Source organism: Haliaeetus albicilla, chromosome 10 (genome assembly GCF_947461875.1).
Source record: "Haliaeetus albicilla chromosome 10, bHalAlb1.1, whole genome shotgun sequence".
NCBI lineage: Eukaryota > Metazoa > Chordata > Aves > Accipitriformes > Accipitridae > Haliaeetus > Haliaeetus albicilla.
Genome location: NC_091492.1, coordinates 36,494,126 through 36,515,958, shown reverse-complemented (window position 1 = coordinate 36,515,958; position 21,833 = coordinate 36,494,126). Strand labels below are relative to the sequence as shown.

The following is a 21,833-nucleotide window of genomic DNA, read 5'->3' as shown; positions in this document are numbered from 1 at the left end:
GCATTATCCTTCTCCTAATATAAAAATGTTATTGTGTACTCTGAAATCCAGCCTATATATACCCTAGAATCAATGTGCAATGAATGCCTTCAATTTGAGGTGCAAATAAAAAGCTGGGCATTTCAAGTGATGCTACACTATTATAGCATATTCCTTTACAAGTATATCTAAACAAGAACTCTGTCTTGGGCTTTCATATATGTCACTAAGTGCTAACCGACACTGTGTAGGTCCTTAATTCACTGCAGGACAAAGCAAATTTCAAAGCACTGTGTAGAGAAGGATTTTGCTGGTTTGATCTGTATTTGCAAATGAGCCCAGCCCCTGCCTGCCCAAGCCCTTCTGCTGTGAGCAACTGAATGCAGCTCCCGGCAGTAAGTGACGTCTTTCCTACTTTTATGGGTGCTCTACCAGGTTTCTGGGCTCCCAGCAGCTACTGAGCATGCAGAGAGCATCTCTGCAAAGCATATGTGTTGAGCCCAGCACAATCCAGTCCTGTCTGCTCACCATGCACACAATGTAAAGTCACATTGTGTGTGTAGCTCATAAAAGTATGTCCTGCCCACTGGCTGCAGGGTCAATCTGTGCCTGTGCAATAGGTCTGGGATGGCTGGATGGCTTCTGAACCTGAGGATGATAATGGATATGTTTACCCCTGTGCTTGTCTCACTCAGAATTATTTATTGGTAATCTTGTTTCTTCTCTATATTTCTCCCACATCAATTCACATGACGATAATGGCTTTTCTCAGATACTTGGAGACTATTTAGAAAGGGAGAAAGGGAACATGCTCCAGAGCTTTCAAGCAGCTTGCGAAAAGTGTAGAGTGTATTTTACTTTGGGGGTGATGTATAGCCCAGATAATACTTTTCACCAAGGACCATTATATCTCAAGTTGACTTTTTAATTGATTTAGCTCCTCTGATCTATACATTGCAAGACATGAACCACTAGCCTTTGGACAGAGTCCAGGGTGTAATGGAAGGTTCACTGAAACCCCATCAGCTCTTGTTAAACCTGAGTGAATTTCAGCCCAGAACATTTCTTGTGAATCATTAACCACAGTTAAGCAGGTGATGGATTTGAACCTCTGTATCTAGTGTTCAGCTATATTTCAATTAGGAAGGAGCTCATGAAATTCATGAGGGTTTTGGTGGTGGGGTTTGGGGGGATTTTTTGCCTCTTGTGGTGGATAACTGCACCTGGAAACCCAGGGCAGATGTTTTGATATCTCCCACTTATCACCAGCATGAGCTGTTCCATGTGGCACTTAGTTTCTGTTTTTCAGTAGTAAGTTCTGCAGCATTTACTTCTCCTTTTCCCATTTTAATGTAACATTCGGATTTGTTATTCTTTACTTTGATATCACTTTCTATCAGTACAACTGCTGTACTCACAGTGAGGATGTAGTGCTATGGCAACAATATATTATCTGCAATCTTGCCAATGAGTAAGATATGGTGCAGAAATTAGTTCATTTATCCAAATCTGATGTGACAGAGCTGAACAAAGGACCTGGCTGTCCTGAACCTCCAGCTATTTTCACAAGACCTTCTGTTCTGTTTCATGTTGGTTATGACACTCAGATACATTCTCTTCTGACTGTTTCCAGTGATGCCTTGTTAAACCTACAGATGTCTTAGCACCTTGGAAAATATTTTTAGATGTACAATAATCTGCAAGCTATCTTTGGTAGTGACAAAAAAATGGAAAATGAGCTTTTTTTTTTTCCTCTTCTGTTACTATTCCAGAAAGGTACTTTTCTGTAATTTCAGGGTAGGAAAGAGCATATAAATGGAAAAAATCTCGCCCAGGCTGGGATATGTGAGAAACGTGTTAGATTTTCACTGCTGAAGACTGAGAGAGCTCTGCCCTCCCTGCTGTGTGGTGCAGACTGGGCAATGTACAGCCTTCAGGGTGCTGTCTTGCACCTTCTCTGTCCTACATACACACTGGTGGAATGGGCTTTAGGGTGCAATGATTACATCTAATTCTAAATTCTTCTAAAATGTGGGTGTTCAGAATCAGTCAGTTGATAGCCCTTTCATTTATGGTCCAGCTGGTACAGTGCTGGATTTGGAAGATTTTAACCTCTGTGTACCTGTCCTTCCTCTGATGTATCATCTCAGCCATCCAGACTGTTGTGCCTTTCAGGGTAGGGCAGCTTTCAGGCAGCCCAGTACACTGGGTCCAGCTCCCAGGATTGCTGGATATTGGGGTAATGTTAGAAATGGTAGATCTTTGGTCAGATCTGGTGATGATTAGAAATTGTTTACATGGATTTTACAGTACACAAATTGGTACATGTTCTTAACAGTCAGGGTTTGGCTAGAAACTCTTGGAGATGAATCAAACCAGGACAGGCTGCTACAGACTTATGGACACAGTTTGAAAGTTTTCAGTGAAATTAGTACCAGTGCTTAGTCAACTGATGTTTGCTTGTTGACCCCTCTTAACTAATTAGTCCCTACTTCACTGAGCGACTTCTACCTGCATGCACTGAATCAGCTATTTCATATTACTGTTTTACCACTCTAATGGTGGGAGAAGTTGATTCAAGTTAAGAGATGCTTCCTTTTCCGCATTATAAACCCATGCCTTGTGATTTGTGGAGAAATAAATTGTTTTGTTGCATATCAGCCATCTGTTTGAGGGGAAGGATGTGTGGTAGTCTCAGATCAAACATTAGGTGCAGCTGAGCAGCCAAATAGACAATCCTTGGGGCCTTCTTATTAGGTGTGGGTAAGTAGCGAAAGTTTGGGTGCCTCTCTGTACTCTTGAGGTTCCCACATCTTCCCTGTGCACTACACAAGCAGATTTCACTGTCTTTCTGTTAGCAAGAGAAGGGTTGTAGCCTCCTGCACCATGTTCTGCTCCTCATCTCCAGCCTCCAGGCATCCAGCACCCCAAGGGGGCCTGTTTGCACACATGCTTGTTGTGCTCCAAGCAGAGTGTAAAATGAACCACTGGCCTTGTTTACTACGTAAATCACAGACACATCCTCACACAACAGCCCATCAACAGGAGCGGTGTGCCTCACCCCTGCCCAGTTCAGGAGAGGGTGGTGGGTGCCCAGAGCTGGGCTCCAGGGAAGTGAACACCAGGGCCCTAACAGAGACGCTTTGAGATCTCCAAAATCAAAGGTGATTCTTTCTCTGTCCTGCAGTGGGGAAGATGGTCTGTCAGTAGTTCACGTCTCATTTGCAAAAGTACTAACTGGGGCGGAGAGGGGAAGCAGATGGCTTTCAGTCACTCTGCAAGCCAATGTCAGAGCCAAGACTAAAACCCAGTTCGTGAAATCCCAGGCTCCATCCTCTATGGCCTACTGCCTCTGTAAGCATGTGTAAGGGTTTAATGAAAAACACCAAATCTTAATTTAGAGCAGGATTCAAGAAAAATGTCCTATTCAATTACTTAATTATAGGTGAACCATAATTATAAGAAACAAACATGTCTTGCTACAAAGCATCAAGCAAAAAACCAAAAGGATTATTTGTTGTTTAATTTAGCAGAGGAAGGCAGCTGATGATGCATAAGTCTATCTGACACCTAGCAACTTGTGTTATCCATTTGTTAATCTTTTTAACTTTCCATTTTATTAGGATAGGGTTTCAAGAGCAAATAGGATAAATGAGATTAAATCTGTCACCCTGAATTACTCTCCTTTGAGTTATCAGCAGAATCACTCTATGTCGGAGAAGTATAATTATGAGGAAAATGCTGCCTGTGTAATTGTGTGCTTCATTCAGAAGAATTTGAGATCCATAATTATCTCTAGTATGCCACGGTGGCGTGTGCTGGCTCTTAATTTCTACAGTAAACAAAACCATTGAAGGTTTCTCTCCTGAGCAGTTCTTGATATAGCATGGCTGGTACCTGCAACAGTAGTAATATTATCCATCAGGTCTCCTGGTTCAAGTGAGGGATCCAAACTAACTTGGAATAGAGCACTCATCGTACATTTATTTTCACATCTACCTTGAACTTAAATGTTCATTGTGCAGTGAGGAATAATGGCCATGGGGAGCAAAGAGTCTTCTGAGCTGTAGATACACCAGGTGAGGCATGTCTAGCTGCTTATGCAAAAAGCAAGTCATAGCACATCTGGTGCTGTGTTCCATCACTTAACTTTTCGGTGGTCCAAGGATATTGCCTTTGACCTCTGCAATGACCATGATTCTGCAGGTGCTCCAGCAAACACAAAGGGTATAGCTTTCTTTGGCAATAATTAAGCTGTAATAGAAAAAGCTCTAGGTTAGGACTTGGTGGTTTTGCTCCTAGATGTCAGTGCACATCAGAAATCTTGGGGTTTAGTTTTTCTGTCAGAAAAATCTGGTGGTGGTGCTCCGTTAGGGGACTATACACTGCTCTTGGCTCTACTTAATTTATATGGCCCTATAAAATCTGTGGTACCCTTCGTGCTATATATTCCACTGTGAGATGAGTTGAAGACACAAGACTGTAGCCTCTTGAAATTTTGGGTTCAACAACCAAAGAAAGCTTTGAATCCATGTGTTGTTTATCTAGATTCATAACAACTTCTGTTAGAAAAAGCAACTGAAAAGTTCAGCTAGATTGTCCCATAGATCGGCATTATTGCTGCTGGAAGCAGATTTCCTGGAGAGAGGATATGCACAAAGTATAAAGAAACTCACTACAGGTCCTGCTCAAACATTTCTGCAGCTTCCTTCTTGAGGCAGAGAGCACAGAGGGTCAGCAGCCAGACTTTTGCATGATGGATTAGTGATAAAACAGCCTGCCAGACTTGGATTAGAATTTCTGTTACGTTGCCTAAAATTATGTGTGCATTAGGGGAGAGGGGTAAGGAGGATGCATCATTTCTGGGGAATCCTAGTAGCAATTTTATTTTCTTTTTCAGACCTTTTTACAGTTAGGAGCCAGGGCTTGATCTCCACATCTGTTTTTATCAGTCAGTCTAGTTTACAAATGAGGCCCCTTTTGTCCCATCTAATTTTATGTGATCTGTGATGCTGCATAAAGATTTTGGGAAGAAAAAGTTGAAGGATTGTGAAGAGACCTTCTGGCTAATATGTACAATGACTCACTCTATCCTTTATTTCAACTTCCATGAAGTATTTTCAGATACACTATTTACGCATTAAATGAGCTCTTCAGTTTAGCTTATGGCTAAAGTTTTTCCTAGTATTTTGATGTATTTGTTGGGAACATGACAAAGTAAATTACAAATGAGAACATTAACAAATCCTTACATTAATCATCTGAGACAGTCTCTCTCATTGTAATCTTGTTCTGAGTAACTAGTTATCTGTAAGAAAGGGTTTCCTGTCCCTTGATTTGCCAACTTATTTGACTTTACTGCCAAGGAAATCTCTCCTCTGTGGTTGACAAGCAATGGGTAACTTCATAATCTTTCTCTGTGTAGGCAGTTTCTTCATGGGAAGAAATTAAGTCAGTCATGCCCATTACTGAATCTAATTTTACTGTAATTTAGAGGGAAGAACCCTTCCCTGGGTAGAATACATTCTATAACTGCTTATTTCAGGATTTCTTTTGCTTTCCTCCAAAGTATCTGGCAGAAACTGTTGTTAGCGACAGGCCTGCAGCTTGCTTGGCAAAGTCACTGCAGCACATTTCATGGCAAGTGAGAAACTTCTGCCTTGCCTTGGTTTTCAGTCATCGGCAGCTGCTTTGAGGAAAACTGAGCATGGCAGCAAGTCAGTATGACCTCGCTGCATGTTGAAATTCCACCTCCTGGTAAACGTACGGGTATTAGTGTACCTCATGGAGTCAAGCTGTCTTCAGCTGGGTCTGCCTGAGCTAGTTCATCTCCATCAGCTTTCTCTTCTACAAGACGTGCTGTTTTACCCAAGCTCCATGACCACCTGGATGAGATCCCAAATGCAAGAGAAACAGAGAGGAATTCAGCTTTCCTCCACTGAGCTCTCAGCCCTTTCCTATTCTTTTAGTAGGTGTTAATTTCCTGGGCCTTTCCCTGCTAAGACCAGTCCCAGGAGAAACCCATGCTTCTGTTCCCCCTGCTGTGGGCTATAGTAAAGCATCCCTACTCAAGTGAGATTTATTTTTTCTTTCTCACCTAGTCAGCCTGGAGGTTTCGCCACAGACAGATCTTGCTCTCGGCTTTACAGTTCATTCCTCCTGGGTGGGATTTGTCCATCTTTTACTTGCTCCAGGCCAGACTGATTGAAGCACACACAAGGAAAGGTCCTTTTAAAAGCAGTTTGTAGCAGTGCAATGTTAAAAGCCTGGCTGTGAAGAGGAGGGTAGCACAAAACAATCTCTTCCTGTCTGCTCACAAAGAAATGGGAGGAGAAAATGTGGTACCCTTCTAATGCTGGCCACAAGAGTGTATTTAACAGTGTCCCTTCAAGGTCAGTAACACCATTCTCAGCTGTTCAAAACAGCATATCGGTAGCAAAACCAGTGTGAATTAGATTTGGGAAAAGGCTGGTTGCTGTTGTTTTTTCTTTCTCTTTGCAGGCTTCAGCCTGGCAGATAACCAGATTTAACTGTAGATGTAATTCAGGCACAATACAATCCAGAATATGTGGGCTGATGTATGATTTATGCTAATGGCAGCAAGGTATTGCTATTGAATGGCTGTCTGCTTAGCAGCTTTGGAGGAGTCCCTGGCTGTCAAGGCAGGTAGAAATCTAAGGAGCCACTCAGCAGGGGTCTTACTTTTTTCAAAGCCATTCTCCCCCATTTTTCCTTGTTTATATTTGCAAGATTCATGAGATTGATCAGATTTTTCCCCTCAGCAACCCTATAACATCAAACCTCTTTATGCAGAACAGAGAAGTAGATTTGGTCTATAAATGTCTGAGTGAATAAACACTGCTTTTTATTGGGTAAAGTTGCCTGTCAGACAGGCTGTTTTCTGCCTTGGACCTGCCCTTCTCTGCTGGTGAGAAGTGCTGCTCTCTGCAGCTAGAACAGTTTTCCTATAACTAACAGGCATTTCTCCATCCTCTTTCCAAAGTCTCCTACTTTTTCTCCTTTTCCCTTTATCTTCAGTTCCTCTCAGTTACGTTTGCCAGGTAGACAGCAAGCCTTTCCGGAGTTTCTGAAAAGTGTTCACATGGCAGATGCTATCCACTTTATTTTTGATACTGCATTCTTACATTCTGCTGACACCTGCAGAGCCCATGCTTGGTCTGACTAAACTTTCCCCCAAGGAGAGGTTTTGTAGTGTTGGTTCTGGGTGTTACTTGGAGTTGAAAACCACTCGGGGAAGCGTAGTGAGAAGTAGTGTGCTTCTCTTTCTACCTGCTGTGGAGATCAGTGGTTTAAGAATCCTATTTTGCTTTACACCAATGAAAATTGAAAGTAACACCAGCTGCAACAAAGCTATACAGAAGGTTAACAGAAATGCAACAATGGGATGAAGCTTTTACACAGAGAAGGAAAATGTCAGGTTGCAAATAATGCAATAGGGTTGCAAAGCCCAATGAGCCATGTGAACAATTGGTGCTTTCTGTGCTATGGAACAAAGCAGCTTTACAGAGATGTACTTTAGATCACTGAAACTGGCTCTATGGAAATTTCTGTTGTTAAACTGCATATTCAGCCTTGCTTCACGGAGGGGACAAGACTACTTCTCTATGTGAAGGTGGTGAATGGGATGAAACTACGTGTTACGGCCAAAAGAGCCCTTACCTGTAACTTTTCTTCTCCATAGGTGCCCCTGGTTGACAAAAGCCATCTCCCCAGCCATCCCAGTGTACAATGGGCTCGTGTTCTTGTTTGTGCTGGCAAACTTCAGCATGGCAACTTTCATGGACCCTGGAGTTTTCCCACGAGGTAACAGAGAATGGGACTGTTGGGGGGCGGGATTTGAAAACCCAAGCCAAAGGAGGTGTCAGGTATCCAAATATGCTGTTTGCTGACTAGTCCCCTTTTTTCTGGTATTCTTTCTTGTAGACTTTATTTCTTATACTCAGCTGCCAGTAGAGGTGGGATAGTAGTGAAATGCTGGATACCCTCCACCTTTCTTCTGAGCTAGGAGGTGTCAGTTGTCCTTGCACTTGCTCAGACTGGCAGTCGAGGGCACAGGGTTGCGTAGAATGGTTCTCCTTGAGTAGCTCTCCTGACTGATGTGATTGCGATTGCCATCCCCTGTGTCATGCTGGCACATTGGATTTAAGTCACTGTCTTCACAATAGGTAGCAGAGCATGGTGGAGGGGAGAGGCTAAACTTTCTGAAACAGCTTCATCAAACCAGACCTTCCAGAAAGCCTTAAAACAAATGCAAAAGCATTCAACGCTAAACAAACATAATGATCAAGGCTTGCCTTAGAGTATCTAAAAATGTATACATTTAGAAAGATATGCCTGCTTAAATTAGTACTGATTCACAGCTGATTAAATAGGATAAAGATTGCTCAGCTTTTGTAATGGAAACCACAGTGCAGCTATCTCTTTTAACACATCCTAATGAGAGAATTATCACCTAATTTTATCTGTCTTCTAATAATTATTCACATGCAGTTTGCAGCAGAGCCTGCTCTAGGCAGTCTTGCTAAACCAATGGATCTGTGCTCTCTGCAAGCTGTGCTTTCTCACCTCTATCCACTGAATTCAATATCTATTTTGAATTGCTACCTGACAAGAACAAGGTACCTGTCCTGCTGGCTTCCCTGAATAGCAAGTGCCAGGTTTCTCCAGGTAGCAGGGTCTAATGATGAGCATGTGTCTGTCATTCCTTTCAGCTGAGGCTTTTGAACCCCTGATTAAGTGTTGCAGTTAAGGAAATAATTGTGTGTAAAGGCAAGCTAAGGCAAAGTGAAGATTCATTCATTTGTGCAAGATTAAGTGATGCAGTGTTTAGGTGCTTAAAGGTACAAATAGATGCTAGTGAGATTTTCAAAAGAGCTTAAGCACTTAGAGCTTTTAACAAGTTTCCTGGACTTTTTAGTTCCTCCATCTCAGCAGAGATAGCAGTGGTTAAGCTAAAATGCTTTGGGTGTGAGGTTATTGAAAGCATACATGCCCTTTGCCTTTGGTAGGAGGAGAGCTGGAATAAAATTGTTCAGTTATGAAAATCTCAGTCTGGGAATCTAATATCTTTGTGCAATGTAATTCCCTCAGACCGGAGCCTGCAGCTGGGCACTCACCATGCCCTATGAGTGATCAGTTCTGAAGGTATTGTAAATTCATACCTTCCTTTGCACTTGTCTAACTTCCTTTTGCAAACAAGTTCTTTATTTTGGACTTTGCATTTAAAGGAGAAACACGCAGGGAAATAAAATAGAAACTTTGAAACTTTCTCATCACCTTCCCTCCCTTCCAGTCTCCCTTAACATAAGGGAGTCAGGAGCAAAGCAGGAAGAGGAGGAGTTCCTACAGCTCACCTTTCTTCTGTCTCTTCCTCTTCATTTGTGGCCTTGGCCTTATATCTGTATGCTGTGCATGTGCTTGGTCTGGAAGAGGCTGGGAGCAAGGAGAGTGGGGAAAGGATGAGAAAAGGGATGGAAGTCATCCTGGAGGAAAGCGATGGAGTAGGAGTTTAGATGTGTGAAGGAAGCAAACTGATAAGGAAAAGAAAAGATGGAAAAGACTATAAATACCAGTGCTGGGAGGAAAGAGGAGCAGATGTTACTTCAGATCACAAGTGTGCATGTGAAAAAAGCTATCACCACCCCACGCCGCCCGCAGAGCTGCCAGCGCAAGGAGTTCAAAAATTGTAGGAATGATTTAAAATGAATATACAATAGACCTATTTGCTTTCTGTTATTGAAATTAGGTTTAGTCTTCTTGGTTTTCAAGCTTCTTAACACATTTCTGATAGTTACAAATTTACTTCAAAACCAAAACAACAAATAAGCACTACAAAAGCTGAGATTCTAATGAAATCACATGATTCCTTTAAGGAAGCCCCCAAAAATCGTAAGATACGTTATAAAGACATGAGACTTGGCTGCCCTGTGTCAGTGGATCAGAGTATGAGAATCTATGTAGTAAGATACAGTCCTCTGCCAACGTATTCTTCTGCTCTGATGACAGAAAGCTGGAAACAAACACATTTTTAGCTATATTGTATGAGCTTACAGGTTCTCTGGCAGATAGAACTTGGCCTATGGGGGAAGTAAACCCAGCTCACTCTTGTATTGTTGAAGAGGGCCTGGATCAAACTCCCAGATCCATTACTTGTTTTTTAATCATTTTTTGATTTGTTGGCTCTCTGAATGTTTCTGGTATGAATCAGGATTGGGTCTGTGCGAGCGAGTTGCCAGTAATACACCAAAATGAATGAGAACGAAAGGAAGTATTAAGTCACTGAAATTGGGGCTACCATGACAAATCTGATTTACAGCCTGGGTTGAGACTGGCAATGTTCGTTGCTGGCTAATTATAGATACCAACTACAAACTGGCTTCCAGTATTTTTGATGTGAATCTGTTTCATAAAAACTCTTCAAGTGTGTGTCAGTTCTGCAAGGCTAATATGTTTATGTGCATGTAGGTATATACAATGTACAGACTTTTTGTCTGCATAATCAGTTTTTTCACAAGAGCTTAAATGGTTTGACTGTTCTAGTGTCTTGTTTTCATATGCCCGCATGTATTATACAGCACAGGCTAGTTTATAATAGTATTGAAGAACTTACAGATTATATTTATAGAAGTGTCTAAGGGATGTAGAGTCTAGCTCCCACTAAGAGTCCCACTGACTAGTTATGAAGGAAAATTATAGAGAATGGTGCCAGTACAGCACTCTGCTTCCATGCACAAACATTAATCCAGAGAATACTCTTGCAGGGTAAATACTGTAGCTGAGCCAGATCCCAAGATAAGTGAAGGGAGGAACTCCCTCTGAAGTCAATGGAAATTGGATCATGATAACACATCTAGAGAAGATTTAATATAGAACTAAATGACAGTGATTGATGCCCCGCTGGGACAATATTATCAAATTCCACTTAATTTGGAGCCAGTCAACCAATGCCAGCTGCACTATAATGTTTAACCAGGTGTTAGATAGATGTGAACTTCTTAGATTTTCTCTGTCAAAAGGAAACAAATAAAGATCACAGGAATCTAGAATAAAAGATGAACTTTCATGAACATCATTCTCATTTTTTTCCTTTTCTTCCCAATATATATTTGTCTATTATAGACTGGCTTTTATTTTGTGCATTTATTTTTAAATGGCCTCTTTTCTTAAACAGGGAAGCGCTTAGCTGAGATGATAAACCATCTGCCCTCCGTTTTATCCCTAATAAGATAACTGTGGTGTTGTCAACCTCATCTTACTAATGGCAAAGAGAGGCTAAATGACTAGCTCAAGGCCACAGAGTGAGAAAATTAGAATACAGGACTTCCTGACTCCCAGTCCTGTGCTCAGATCAGTAGACCATGCTGCCTTTGAGAGAGACGAGATCTTCCCAGTTGTGTACTGTTACTAGAGCAACAGCATTCTGGGTATGCTATGAAGAGGTGAGCATAGGTTATACTATAAAGAAGTAAGCACTGGTGCAAGGGCTTGTCGCGGGCACACAAATTGCTTCAGAATGTTATATCTCACTGTGGCATCAGAATCCCTGGAGCAACAGGTCTTTGGGATGATTATGAGCTGACACTAGAGTGCTGAACAAATCGTCACTCAGGGTCACCTGGGTTGATTTTGGGGTTTGAGCTAGCACAACTTTCTTCTAATATCTGTTGATGTAATTTCTTTCACTTTATGTGCTGGTAGGCTCGCATTGAATTAATCCCAAATGCATGCAGCAGAAGTTCTTACAACAAGGGCTTGGGTGATTTCTATCCCCTCTGACTCTAGGCTGCAGCTCATCTTATTCATCCTGGTTGTAAATGCTGGCTAAGACTCAAACACCTCTCTTTGTCCAGGGGCTGGTGCGTGAGGCAGCACAGCACTCCTCTGGGAAGTGCTAAAATGAGCCCTGATCACTGAAGTGTTCTGCAGCCTGGACAACATGTTCTGACAGTCCATCACTTCTACCACTGTGTTATTTCTCTGACAAGCCCAAGAGCACGTGCAGTGCCACTGTATCCAAGGCACTGACTGGATTAGCTCTTTTATCTTTACCCTCTTATTTCCACTAACTTTTAGTTTTGCATTGAGCAGCAGATGAAGATGAAGATAAAGATGACGACTTCCGAGCTCCACTGTACAAGAATGTGGAGATTAAAGGAATCCAAGTACGGATGAAATGGTGTGCCACCTGCCATTTCTACCGTCCTCCACGCTGCTCTCACTGCAGTGTCTGTGACAACTGTGTTGAGGTAACCGTTCTGTTGATTATGTGATCTGTTGGCTTTGCCTCAGTGATGGGGTTGCACATACTACTGGAAACATGCAGTTGGGTGCTTCCCCCAGTATTTCAGTTCTTGGAAGTTCCCAGCTGTAGCCTTGTTGATGGACTCCTACTAATTAGTACCATTTGAAAGATAGCCCTCAGTTATGATGTACGTTACATATGCAGTAATGTTTGATGTCAGCTTTGTTGCCAGTGATAATTAGAATAAAAATTTATAGTGCTCGCTATGTCTTCCTTGGAGTAGCTAAGAAGTCATGAATCTAAAAAAGGGGTGAATGGAAGAGTTGATGCAGAGGCAGAGTTCAGGAGAGCAGAAAACTCAGGGTGAACCATTGTCATGTGTGACCTTAGGGCTCATCATTTAATTTGGAACAAACTGGTGCGTACATTAGTGGACAAGCAGAGAAGCTAGAATGGTGTGTGAGCTTTAGGAAAACCAAACTCAGAATTCAGCAAGTGGTTCTCCAGTCAATGGAAGGACCCCATGTTTGTTTCAACACCCCAGCTCAGAGCATAAACTCATTCACATTTCTAACGTTGGTCTCTCTGAATTATGGGACTTTCATGTTTCTTGATAGCCCTAGGGTCTTGGTGAGGCACACAGGATTTTTAAAAAATAACCCCCAAACAGTAAGATGTGCTGTTAGGCTATAAACATCTCCCAAACTTGTAAGTAGAGAGTGCTGTATCCACAGCAGTGTATTGCCAGGGGGAATTTTTTATTGTGGAGCTAAAAATTCCACTTTTTAAGGATCATTTCTGCTGCAAGGTCTATTTTTTTTCCAATAGAAAGGTAAAATCTTTAATATGTCTAAAATATATTCAGCTGTGCCATTAAAATGAAAGGAATTACGAATCAGAAAGGGAAAAAATACCAGAGTCAGCTGGAATGCTGTAGAGACCATCTTTGTCCTAATCCTCTTTGCCATAAGCAAGGGAATAGTCCCAAAGAAAGCAGCACAGTTACGTGTGAGAGAAAGGCTATCTGGGTTTATCTTGTGTCAGTCATTTTCTCCTTCAGGGCGATATATATCTAAGTTATGGTTATCTGGAAGCAGTGCTGTGCCTAGTAACCATTGATAAATAAGACAAGGCTATCCTGTTGTGGAAGGCCTTAGAAGGATGTGGGATTTGAGAAGATGGGGAGTAAGGAGCTGCCGAGGTCCCTGAGTAGAGGGTAATAGCCACAGCTATTCGTAAGTTGTGTCACACAATTTCTTTAGACTGCTGTGAACTGTTGAATAGAGCTGGAATTTTTTTAGAAAATCTGAGTTGTATATTCCTAGTCTTAAAACAGAAATGTTTTCACTAATTCTAGATCCTGAGGATTGTTTAGATAATGATAAATTCTCAGTTGTCCCATGGAATTTCTTTCTTCTGCCCTCCCCAGTGGCTCAGCATGAAAGTTCATTTTCAACAAATGAAGTTTTCTCACAAAAAGATTGCTCAAAACTCACTGGTATAAACACTTGCAATTTCGTGCTGCCATAAGGCCTCCATGGGAGTCAGTTCTGCAGCAGAAATCCAAAAGTAACCTAAATAAAATAACAGAACACAAGGTGACTCTGCCTAGCTGTCCAGAAGTTTTATTGATGGTCAGATTGGTTAAATGTTCCTTACTATTCTGGTGGGCAGGTAAGAAGCTCTGCTTGTATAATTAAATTATGACTGCTGTGGAGGTATATAGGCAAAAAGCATTAATGACTTCTGAATCAATAAATCGTGGTCTTAAACAGCGTGCTTTATTGATTCTTGTGATGCTTGTTTCCCACTCACCTGTCTATTCTAGAAGAGCTTGGAGACAGTGATAGGAGTGACTCTACTGGCTTTTCCGTGTGGAACCCATTCAGGGTTGTAATTCACATCTTTTCACTTTCTGTCTAGAATGTGCAAGAAAAATTCTTATCCCAAATATAAAACTTTTGAGCTAATTTGATAAAAAATAACAAATAACAAAATCTGACAACACTTGCAGAAATCAAGTCAGTTAAAACTTAAAGCCTGCTGTGACCAGAGGGACCCAAAAATGAATCTGTGACAAAAGTAGTCAGATTTTTGTTTTCTTTACTGAAGTGTTTGCAGTGGGTACTTATATACTTTCATAACGGATAGGTATTTTGGGCTGCATACAACCAGATTTGCATAATAGACATATGCTATGTCAGCATTTCAGATATAGCCTGAAATTATCTTTATTAAATTGCCCCTGTCATTTTCAAACGTGCTTTGAGAAAGCTCTAATCCATTTTCTTGCATTTTGTAACTTTTTGATGAATACATTGTGCAAAATTTAAAAATACAAACTCCCCTTTGTCATCATTGAGGAATATTAAAAAATGGCATTACCACAAAACAAAGAATAAACAATTCATTTGTTGATGTAATGAGTGTGTAGTATCTGTTCTGAAGAATGCAGAAATAAGAAGGGTTAATTTCTTGCACCTGATTTTGTCTTCACGTCAAGAATAATCCCACTGAAGACAGTGGATTTACATGCTTATAAAACTGTAAAGGCGTTTGAAAGGTGTCTGTGGCTTGCCCTCATTATTAAATCTCCTGTTAAAAGGGATCTGACTGTATGAGGGACTTTGAACGTTTGACTGAGACAAATAGTTAGGTTTGGGTTCATAACTATTGATGAAGTTGTGCAGAACTTTGCCTGTGTCTCATCCAGATGTTGCTTTTCTTTGGGGACCTGCTTGGTAAAAAAGTATCTTTTGTGATGTCTGTTGTTTAAATTGGATTAATTCAGCTTTGTATAAATACAGAAATGTGGGGTGAGACTTCTGCAGCAGTATTACATCTTCAAAAGATTCTAGGTTATGCGAACTTCATTGTAATTGACTCCTCATGCTAAGGAAGATAAAAAATTAGTGCTTCTGCTGCTAGGAGATAAATAGCCTGGTTTTTATTTTTTTATATCCTCTCTTCGAACCCCATAAACACTCAAGTACCTCTCCATCCATAGATACAGAAACCACTTGGTCCTAAGAAGAGAGTGTAGCATGTTGTAAAACTGCAAACAGCTGATAGCCTGATATAATATTACACGATGGTGATTTAGATTTATCTCTAAGACGATGTATTTCCTTTCACCATTTGGATATTGTTCCCTGTGTCTCCCTTTCTTTACAAGGATTTTGACCATCACTGCCCATGGGTCAACAATTGCATAGGACGGAGGAACTACCGCTATTTTTTTCTCTTCTTGCTGTCCTTAAGCACACACATGGTTGGAGTATTCACCTTTGGGCTCATCTTTGTATTAAACCATATGGAAAAGCTGGGAGCAGCTCATACTGCCATTACGTATCCTTCTTTTTGGTCTTTCAAGGCTCAAGGTGGCCTTGAGGAAAATGTGAAAGAATGAATCTCAAGATTTGTCTTCCTGGAACTGGTGGACATCTACTCCTCTCCTGATCCTGCATTGCTCTTCCCCTGTAAATGCTTAGTGCAGGTTTCCCTCTGTACCTGTCTGACCTGTGTAACCATCAGTTACCCCCAAAACTACAACTGACCTTTCGTCTGTCTCAATCTTTGCCATGACAACCCAGCAGAAGGATATGCTGCCTCCCCAAGTTTTACTTCCTATTGGGTGTGACTCTAAACTGCTGGGTACTATTTACTGTATTTAAAACAGGGGTTTAAATACAGTTACTGTATTTTAAATTAGAGTTTGCCCTGGAAGCAGCCCTGCTGCATGCTGGTGTAATACATGAACCCCTGGCTCTGAGAGGTGCTACTCCTGTTGATAGATTAGCGCAGAATGGTCTTTACAAGATGATTAGAGCCAGAATCAATGAGTTCAGGTTATTTTTTAACCATCTCAAGGATAAGGACCCAGGCTAGGAGGAGATGGACTTGACTTTGAGATAAAATTTAGTTAGCCTAATTAAAGGTGAGGGACACCCTGCCTATTTTCAAGGTGGTTTTTTTTCTCCTTTTCCTCTCCCTCTCCTTCGTAGCCTCTTTTCCCCTTCGTTCATCCCAGTTTCCTTAACTCCTGGATACAGAATGGCTGTCATGTGCGTAGCTGGGTTATTCTTTATTCCAGTCATTGGTCTCACTGGCTTCCATATTGTTCTAGTGGCCCGAGGGCGCACAACAAATGAACAGGTAAGAAGCAATCCTTTCTCTGTGTTTGTGGCTAAGATGTTGAGTTGGGAAGGAAAGTCAGCAAGTCAGCTTGGGTAAAGCAAAAAAATGATCCAAATCTTAGCAGTAACACTCGTTACAGGAGGTTTTGTGAAGATCTAGGAAGATTGCCTAGTTTTTTATTTTCAGATTTTTTTCTTGAATGCATTACAAGCAAAGATTTCCCCCTTCTAACCACAAAGGAGCATCCCAGGCTTATTTACCATTTAAAATCTGCTCATGGCCTTGAAATAGGTTTTATGTGGTGAGTACCATCAACCCCAGTTCAGATTTTATGAGTCAGACTGAACAAATCATGAGATTGAATGAAAGGAAGAAAGGAAAAGATTAACTCCTGCTTTTGCCCTGACTGCTGATATTTTGAACTCCCCCAGCTAACCCACACTGCACATAATATGATCTGAGCTAGCTCTTTGTCTCGCTCTCTGTCTCTCTCTTGTTCTCATTCTTATGTGCACACACACACAGAGGCTATTGGACCTAACTTGTTTTGCTTCTCCAAACCAAGTGCCAACATGACATCTTGTGCCAAAAACCCTGTAAAACTTTAGTTCCCCTACAGTTACTGAAATGTATATAATCCACAGCCCCTATGTGAGCGTTCCAGACCTATATGCATGTGCATGTCAATAGCACGATATGGGCGATAGAGATTTAGTCATGGGATCGATAGCATGCCTCTGTCATTTGTAAGGCATAGCTTAGTTAGAAAGCTTGACACAGGGTCACACAGTGTGCCAGTCAGCTGCACACAGCATTTTCAGCTTTCTTCCCAAGGCTAATTAATTGTGTGCTTTCACAGCTCCAGCTCCAAAGCGCCCCTCACACATCTGGGTTTTTTTCACTTTTTTTTCCACATCACACTTCTTTTTCACTTCTTTTTTTTCAAATGCTTTTTTACTGCTCTTGCATCTATGGGTGCTCTTTAGCTCATGCTGAGCTGTGTGCTGTTCTGGCTGTCCTGCAGGCTGATGTCTTCATGCTTATGTAGCTTGTATGACTGCTGTGCAGACTGTAAGAGTTGAAGACATCTGTCTGAGGCCAGGCCTTCATAAACTAGGATGAGATTGTTTCCTATCCCACAAAAGACAATAAAAACTTTTATCCAGAATAGTGTGGGAGGTTTACCTAAGCAAAGAATCTGAAGTCATCCTGAATTGTTGCCTAACATGGCCTTTGAACAAAGCAGGCTTACCGTAGCTGTAGATCTTTAAATGCTTTTCTCTGTCCTTGGAATCAGCTGCTCTTCATTTTAAAATTGATTTTGGCCAAGTATTAGGTTTGATAGTGCTAACAACAGTAGCATGAAACCCAGGGCATTTCAGTCTCATAGCCCAAATCATGGTCTGCCTTAGGGTTGTCTTTGTGCAGTGATGAAAACTGTCCATGAAAATGTTAGGCTGAGGAGGAAGGAAAGATTTAAATTTAAAAAAAAAGTAAAATTTATCTTCTTGTGTTTGTGGCTACACTAACATTTAGGAAGGCTGAGAATTTTGCATTTAACTTGATTGAAATAACTATTGGAAAATGCATCCTAGCTTGGTTTGTTTTCTTGAGCTACCAAACCACTTGAGATTAATCCATCTTCCCATGCCATTTTCTGAAAATTAAATATAATCTGGTCTTAATTTCTGTTTAGTCATATGTACTGCCTGTCTGTAACTGGAGGATGGATGTTCCCAGCCTTCAGGTCCCTTTCAAAAGAAGCATATCTAAGTAATTAGAGCACCAGACCAGGAGTGATGGATATGAGATCTGCTCCTGGCTCTGCCACTGTTTTAAAACGTTCACTTTTCTCCTTCAGTCTCAGTATTGATTCTCTTTTCTCACACTGTTATCTGCTGTCAGCTTTCCAGTTACAATATGCTCAGCTACACTTGTCCTCTTTTCCCAGTACATTTTATAGGCCAGTGGTACAGACATTTTTGGTGTTTTACTGTGTATTTTTAGTATTTGTTCATTCTGGAGTTCATAAGTTTTGAGCATTCATAGTAGGCAGACTGTGATTTAGGAGTGCATAGTGGCTGAGTTTAGATGTTTGTGAGCTTTCTGAATGCCTCTGAAAGTCTTTTATGGAATCAAAATAACCCATAACCCAACATCTGCTCATATCCTGGTATTTTTAGTTTCTGAATAGAGTAAATAAATATCCTTCCTTCTGAGACTGCTTTCTATCAGTGGATTTTAAACTACTTTAGAAACGAAATTGGTATAATTAGTAATGTAATCTGTGAGTTAGAGAAATTTTATTTTCATATTGTTTTTGAGAAAATGGGCACAGAGTATGAAGTGCTTTGCCAGCATCTGGCACAAGTCAGCTTAAGCCCAAGATTGAATGCAGATGTGCCAAATGTCCCAGGCCCATGTTTTAGTCATCAGGTTACTCTTCCAACACTCAGAACTTCCAACATTTCTCTCTTGGCCTTTTAAAGAGTTTTATGTTATATCAGAGGCCAGCATAATATATTGCAAAATCATTTAATCGTCATTATTTTATGTGCAAGTACTTAAAGTATTTCTGGTACTCTGTAAACTTGTTGCTAGATCAGAACTATGAGTTGATTAAAATACATTACTTGCAAACAGCAACAGTAATGCTTTTAATGGCAACCACTATTAATCTCTCTGGCTTTTTTGGTATTTATCCCCATATGGTTACTTTCAAGTATCTGCCGGTAGAATACAAACCCTTTATAATGCTTATGAAGCTTTGAATGGATCCCGCCAGTCTAATGAAGCTTGGCTTTTATTAAACTAGCTCATTTCCAAGCAAACATCATAATCACCAGGGAGTTCCTGGCACCCTCCCACATAAGGCAGTGGTTTGTACTGATTGCTGCTGGGGATGGGATGCTGATAGAGAGGAAACATTGCTCTCATCCAACATTACAAATGTTGAATTGACATTCCTGTTTGTTTGGAGGGGACTTGCCAAGGCAGAGGAGTGGAAGTGACGGGGAATGAAAGGACTAAAACAGGATATCTGGCTGACAGTAGGCACGAATCTAATGGAGGAGCAGCATGGAGAGGTGAACCTGGCCACTTGAAACCTAGCCACATTGAGCTCACTGCCCTTTTGGGAAGGGATCTTCAGTTGGTGTGCTTCCTAGCTAGAAGTAGCTGATGGAGGTGTTGTGTTAGAGCAGGAGAGAGGAAGTGAAGCATTCAAAGAAAAATGATCTGTTTGGGAAGGACAGTAGGGTCAGGGCAAGTCATACTTGTTCTTGGCTTTCTGAGGGTTGGATGATGACTTTTATGTAACCAGAGGTTTGAGCACTGTCCTGAATATGTTTCCAGGTAACAGGTAAATTCCGTGGGGGAGTGAATCCTTTTACCCGAGGATGCTGCGGAAACGTGGAACATGTGCTCTGCAGCCCCTTGGCTCCCAGGTAAGACAAATGCTGTCAACTGGGAATGAGGGAGTAGTTGTTGGGACAGAGGAAGAAAATGTACTTGATTGGGCTCACAAGTGAAAGACCATTAATGAAGTAACAGGGAAGTAAAGCAAAACATTCCTGAAGGCAGAGCTCTGTGATAGCTGCTTCACTGTTGCATGGCTGTAACCTGTCCAACCTGTCCTGCTCTCTTCGTGTAATACATAACCCTCATCCCAGAAATGTTTATTTGAAATGAGCATGCCAAATTATATCAAGAGCTGGTATCCTTGTCTTCACGAACTTCTTTATCCAGTGGATTTCAGTAACAGGGTCAGTTTCTGTATGTTATCATATTCCCAACATGACTTTTTGCACTGTACAGTCAATGTCCAGGTATTCTAGTCTGCTGGAGAAAAGGAAGGAATCTAAAATCAGCCTTTCTTCTTAAGACTTAAATCTAATTTAAGGCTGCTGTGGTTTTCAATCTCACTGACACTTCCATTATCATAAAACAGATTTTCAATGAGGTCTACATCATGGAACTTGGGATTTTATTTATGGCTTTCTATTTTGGGGGAAATGGATTTATCGTTTCACATTTTGAAATCAGGATTATAATGCAGTAGATCAGATGGGAGTATAAATATCCTAGGTGCTGAGCTGTCCAACCTGCAAATATGTTAATAATCATACTACAAGCAGACTTATTTGAGCATTTTCAGACTGTTGAGCAATTCCAGACCCTGACACCATTATCTGCCTTTTTTCCCTCCCCCACTTTGCTATGCAACAAATAAGTCCTAAAAGACTGTTACACGTGTTAAGGTGAAGACGCTGGAATAGCTGCTTCTCAAACTTACCAAAACATGAAAATTAGGCCAAGACAATTTAAGAGAGCCAGATATTAGAAGTTGGAAGACACTCCTATTGAGAGGGGTGTGAGTACTATCATCATGGCTATTCTCAGACTTTCAGCAAGCAGAATGTTTGTGTTCTGTGAAGCCCTGTTCAAATTGTCCTGTATATTGAAAGTCACTGAGCCATCACCACTAGAATGTCCTATTCACTAGATAAAACAGGGAAAGCTTGTGCATGTATTGATATTTATGCATTGTACAGCCACTGCTCAATTGCGCTTACAGAATTGTAGTCCACTGGAAAGAAATTAGATATCTAAAGTCAGCCATTTCCCTTTAGATTTGTTGCTTCCTGTAGACCTATCTGTTTCTTTTACCTGCATTTATTTGAACACCTAAACATGCTACAGAAACAAGTAATCCTGTGGTAAGCTACAACTGACAGCACATCATCTTCTCCATGTTAACTCCCCATGTGCTGCGTCTTATTCCCCCAGTCACCGTCTTCCACTGCAGGGAAGCTGTTTCATGTTAACTAGGTAAGATCTAGTAAATCGCTTCCATTGGTGGTAGGCCTCTCTCTCTTCATGTGAACTGTGCTCTTGCCCATCAGTGCTTCAAAAATTGCTTTGGTTTTTTAATGCATCCTCTCCTTTTGCTCACTAAAAAACCAATTGATCTTTTTATTTTATTGCTTTTTAATTATTACAGCCATTGAAATAAATGGAGTTTGCTTACCTAGATTCTGACACATTCTTAAATCATACTGTGGAAGCAGGAAGATTTTCTTGTCTCTATGCCTTGTTCTTAGGTTATTGTTTATTTTAATGATGACTGTTGAACAATTAATCAGGTACATAGTTGAGCCCAAGAAAAAGCAAGCTGTGAGTGTGAAGCCTCCTTTCCTCAGACCTGATTTATCTGAGCGACAGATCACAGTGAAGATCAGTGACAACGGGATCCAAGCCAACCTCAACCGGAGCAAGGTAAGGCAGTCTTCAAGCGCTGCTTTTGAAGAGCATTGATTGAGCATTATCAAGCCTGGGAATGAGTTTGTCATTGAGAATCTCTTTGAGATGATGCATTTTTTTGAGAAAATTATAGAGGTTGAGTCCTTGTCATATACTTCATCCTCTGAAAGTAACCCAGGTTCAGTAACAGCAG

General features: G+C 41.0%; 1 protein-coding gene across 6 annotated transcripts in view; it reads left to right on the top strand.

Annotated features, from left to right (window-relative positions):
- Positions 1-21,833, top strand: part of ZDHHC8 (zinc finger DHHC-type palmitoyltransferase 8) — a 130,048-nt gene that overhangs the window by 93,128 nt on the left and 15,087 nt on the right. For all 6 annotated transcript variants that reach the window (XR_011326647.1, XR_011326646.1, XM_069794990.1 and 3 more), the window contains 6 exons: positions 7,682-7,803; positions 12,088-12,245; positions 15,417-15,589; positions 16,294-16,396; positions 19,733-19,824; positions 21,523-21,655. Coding sequence is in view for 4 of the 6 variants with exons in the window: in XM_069794990.1 (XP_069651091.1) it covers positions 7,682-7,803; positions 12,088-12,245; positions 15,417-15,589; positions 16,294-16,396; positions 19,733-19,824; positions 21,523-21,655 (781 nt within the window). In the remaining 2 variants the exon portion in view is untranslated. The remainder of the gene's footprint in view (positions 1-7,681; positions 7,804-12,087; positions 12,246-15,416; positions 15,590-16,293; positions 16,397-19,732; positions 19,825-21,522; positions 21,656-21,833) is intronic.